Consider the following 3920-nt stretch of genomic DNA (forward strand, 5'->3'; position numbering starts at 1 on the left):
TCTAAGCGTTCTAACGCGTCTGGTTAGTGACGGTGCCAGTCAGACGGACAGCAAGCGACCCCGACTGCGGCCTAGTCTGCTGATGGTGATGAGAGTGCTGTGGTGCCAGAGCAGGATGTGAAAGAGGTGGAGAGGCTGGCCGGAACGTACGGAGTACGGTGTATCGAACGAAGTGGAGGCGGTCATGGGCGACAGTGGCGCTCCTGTGGTGGAGCGGGTGAAGTGCAAGTTAAAGGGAAAGGCGACAGGCGGCGGTGGTGACGCTAGGTCTTCGCAGGCGCCTCCTGAGGCAGCTAGCTGTGATTCTGTTTCGTCTGAAGCTACCTTGGAGCCGGACGAAGCTCGGCTGGCGGAGCTCCGCGCGCAGCTGCAGCATGTGGTCAGCAGCCGGCTCTGGCACGGCCCGTGAGCAGCTGCTGGAGCGGCTGCGGTCCGAGCTGCTGGCGCGGGCCGCCCTAGCTGGGTATCCGACTCCTGCTGCTGGCCGACACAGAGACCCGGCTGGCCGTCTCGCTCCTCTCCGGGCTGGCCGGCGGCCGTGGCGCGCACGCGCACCAGCAGACAGCTCTGGCCGACCGGCGCCACGGCGAGCGACTGCTGGTGCTGCGTCCACTTCGAGAGCTCTCCTCCAAACAGGTAGCTCTCTTCGCCCATCACTGCCGCGTGCAGTACGTGCCAGGGGTTGGACCGGACACGATGGCTCCGGCGAGTGCTAGCATCGGCCGAGCAACGGAAGAGTTTGTACTTGGTCTCCAGGCTAGTTTTCCGGCTACTGTTTCCACGGTGTACCGAACTGGTACAAAGCTCTCAGCGGTGGGTGCGATGATGGAAGACTGTGCCCTCTGCCGTCTGCCTCTGGACACCAGCGGAGGAGCAGCGTCCGCACTCCAGGCCACGCGCTTCTCTCAGATGGTGTCCTCTTCGGGACCGGACCGGTTTCAGTATGACCAGCACTCGGCCGACACGGCAGCAGGGGACGCTAGGGCGACTGTGCTGCCGCCTGCGGCGAAGAATGGAAGCTGTGGTACTGATACTCCACGCTGTGTGGAGTCGGGCGGTGGCTGCTGTGGCGGTAGCGGGGCGGGATGCGGGTCGGCGCAGACTGTCTCTAGGAAGCCGTCGCGGGAGGAGTTGCTGGAGAGGCTGTGTTACGGCTGCCAGCTGGTGATGAAGGACATGAAGGAGGTGGATAACATGCCGGCCTTTGTGACGGAGGAGGTGGCCGCTCGCACCCGCAGGGAGAACATGAGGAAGGAGATACAGGACTTCCTTATCGAGGATAGCTGATGTGTGTGCCTTGTGCTTTCTTTTAGGAGTTTGGTGTTGTTAGCCTATTGAAGCGTCCATGCATATGTTGAGTGGACTTGAAGTGTTCCCAAACACTGTTTCGATTTTGCACCACTGCGTCCATTTGGGAATGTGTGTTGCATGACTTTTGCAGAGCCATTTTGCAGGTCTGAAACATTTTATGTGAGTTACTGCTAATATTTTTGAACGTGAAATCATTTTGGCACGGCTATAATGTGCTGAAGTGTATTGAATATATTTTGCGTGCAGATGTATGTCTGTTTTGTTTTGGTTCACGCATTATAACTAACGCAGCCGTTTTCTTCAGTGGTTTCGATGCCTCGGGTGATTAATTTTGTACTCAATCAGTGCTTTTAGTTATTTCCAGCAACTGAAAACGACGCAGAGGATTGGTGTGCGGCCATGGCTGAGCAGGGGCATGAATGAGTCGTTGACAAATGTCATCTCCACTCCGTCCGTAGGCATCCTGTTGCGATCGTAACACCCATGGAAACAAAACTATCAAAGGATCCGTTAGAGTTATGAAATGAAAACCGTAGCAGGATGACGCAAGTACGAGCATACGAGCCTACCTCGTATGCTTTTCTTTTTATTAATGTGTTTCTAAACGGTGTTTTGGAGGCTAGGCGTTCTGAAAGTTTGTCAATGTTCTCATTATGGTCTGCGAACGTAACAATTCGGTATTTTCAACAAATCGCTTATGACTACGCTTGTATTACTCGCCAATCTCGTCATCTTCAGGCATCTCCCCCCCCCCCCCCACTGATCCACACCTTATACCGTCTCAGCGGAATTGAAGTCATCACCCATCACCGCTGACAGCTGAAAAGCGGAGTGTCTGGCGCCGCCGTGGCTGAAATGACCGACAGACATGACACTTGGCTCATTCTGCCCACGCGCCGACACGTTTTTATCAGCGTGGATACATTAATTCTCGCTGGAGCGCCACGCTGGCCCACATGCTGTCTGTCAATCTTAGCTGCGTAAGGAACTATCTCAGCCTTTTTATCTTTCCGCTGGGGAGAATCGACATCAGCTGTCATGATTGTACAGAGATCCAGGCGCTAGGACATCCTGTCTGGATGGGACAGACCAAACATGTCTGGACATCAAGGAAAGGGGAACTGGAGTGGGGGTGAGATTTTGGGGGACGCCGGGTAGTTTGTGTGAATGAGCAACTGCATTCTCTAGGCTACTCCCCTGGTGGTTCTGTAGTCTATTTCTTTGGTGGGAGACGTAAATGGAAATTATGTATGCTTTTAAGCGGATTTCATGTAGCTCATTGCCCATCAAAGATTGCCTACATATACTCGCAGCCGCCTCTTGCCCAGGGCCAGCTCATGCCGTGCAACTGTGTCTGCTGCGCTGATTGCCCACCGCGACAGAATGTTTCGCCGACTGGTATTTTTGTCGTCTGTTTACGGCGACGTTACACGGTACACCCCACCGGCGACTAGCGGACACTGACCGCGTCCCCCTCTGCTCTCGCTCATCCCGCTCGCCCCTCTTCCTCGGGAAGCATCCCCTCGTAAACAGCAACTGGCGCGGCACCGGTGGTGGCGGTGCCGTAAAAACAGACGGGTCACCCTGCTACGGCTCCCGTTCGGCAGAGGGGGGAGAGCAGGGGTGTGCGGAGGTGGCCCGGGGGTCAGTAACCCTTTTGGTAGGGGAGGGAGCTAGGTAGCTGGAAGATGAACCATTGCTGCCCTGAGAGAAATTCTGGCACTTTGGCCTGGCTAAAGAAACTTATGGATTACGAGAGAGTAATGTAAAATGTGTTTTTCTCTCTTGTCCACATTTTCCACCATTTTTTCGTGTCTGGTTCCTGCCCACCCATGAATACCAATTCTGGCGGCTATGATAAATCATATTGTACTTGATTGGCTTCCATTGTTCATCAGGTTTTCACGTCATTGATACTTTTATGATAAGGTCAAAAACCTCGTTGAACCAGATACAATTTACACATTTCGCCACCACAGAAATATCGTTGTCATCCCCTTATCCGCACCATCTCTCGTCGCAACTTGGATCGATGCGCTGGTGGCGCGTTGTGTTGACTTTCGCTCAGTGTCCTATTTTTCAGCACAGGAGAAAAACCGTCGACGGGTCGCCAACACAAACGCGCGATAGCGTCAGAACAGTCGGTGGCGAGTAGCGACGCGTCGGTGGCGGAACGGCGCGGCTGCCGGCCGGTGCGCCGAGTTCAACGCATCGGCCCGCTGCCGGTGTCCATCGAGAAATCGGGCCCGATGGTGATTAGAAGGCGGCAGGCGCTCCGTTTTTACTGTATCCGCGTCTGTAGAAATATGGACGTCTCGGCTGTTGCACAGAACATCAACCGGTATTTTACCAGTGGATTCTCAGTGAGCCCACGCCCCACCCTCGCACGCATCTCATCTCCAGTCGTCCCAGCGATAGCCCGCAGGCTATTTTGGCGCAGTGAGCGACCCAGAGAGACCTCCAGACATCGTCCAGGCGTGCCAGGCTCTGCAGTCTGCCCCCGCCCCCGCCCCCGCCCAGCGGATACTTGTCTGACGCCCACGGCGACCAAGGCGTGCCCGCCCGCCACCGAATGACACGGTGAGCCGACCCAGGACGCCGGAGGGCAG

The 3920-nt window shown here is 55.6% G+C and overlaps 1 protein-coding gene across 1 annotated transcript; it reads left to right on the plus strand.

The window, feature by feature from the left end:
- The first annotated feature begins 10 nt into the window (after positions 1–10).
- On the plus strand, positions 11–1558 carry LOC122367556 (cytoplasmic tRNA 2-thiolation protein 2-B-like). The gene has a single exon (XM_043340780.1). The coding sequence runs from the start codon at positions 697–699 to the stop codon at positions 1285–1287; it is 591 nt and encodes a 196-aa protein (XP_043196715.1). The 5' UTR covers positions 11–696; the 3' UTR covers positions 1288–1558.
- The last annotated feature ends 2362 nt before the right edge of the window (positions 1559–3920 follow it).

The sequence above is a fragment of the Amphibalanus amphitrite genome, unplaced genomic scaffold (genome assembly GCF_019059575.1).
Source record: "Amphibalanus amphitrite isolate SeventyFive unplaced genomic scaffold, NRLGWU_Aamphi_draft 000877F_arrow, whole genome shotgun sequence".
Classification (NCBI taxonomy): domain Eukaryota; kingdom Metazoa; phylum Arthropoda; class Thecostraca; order Balanomorpha; family Balanidae; genus Amphibalanus; species Amphibalanus amphitrite.

What these genes read in the sequence shown, in the direction of transcription:
- LOC122367556 (XM_043340780.1), top strand. Translation starts at nt 697, where the DNA reads ATGGCTCCGGCGAGTGCTAGCATCGGCCGAGCAACGGAAGAGTTTGTA.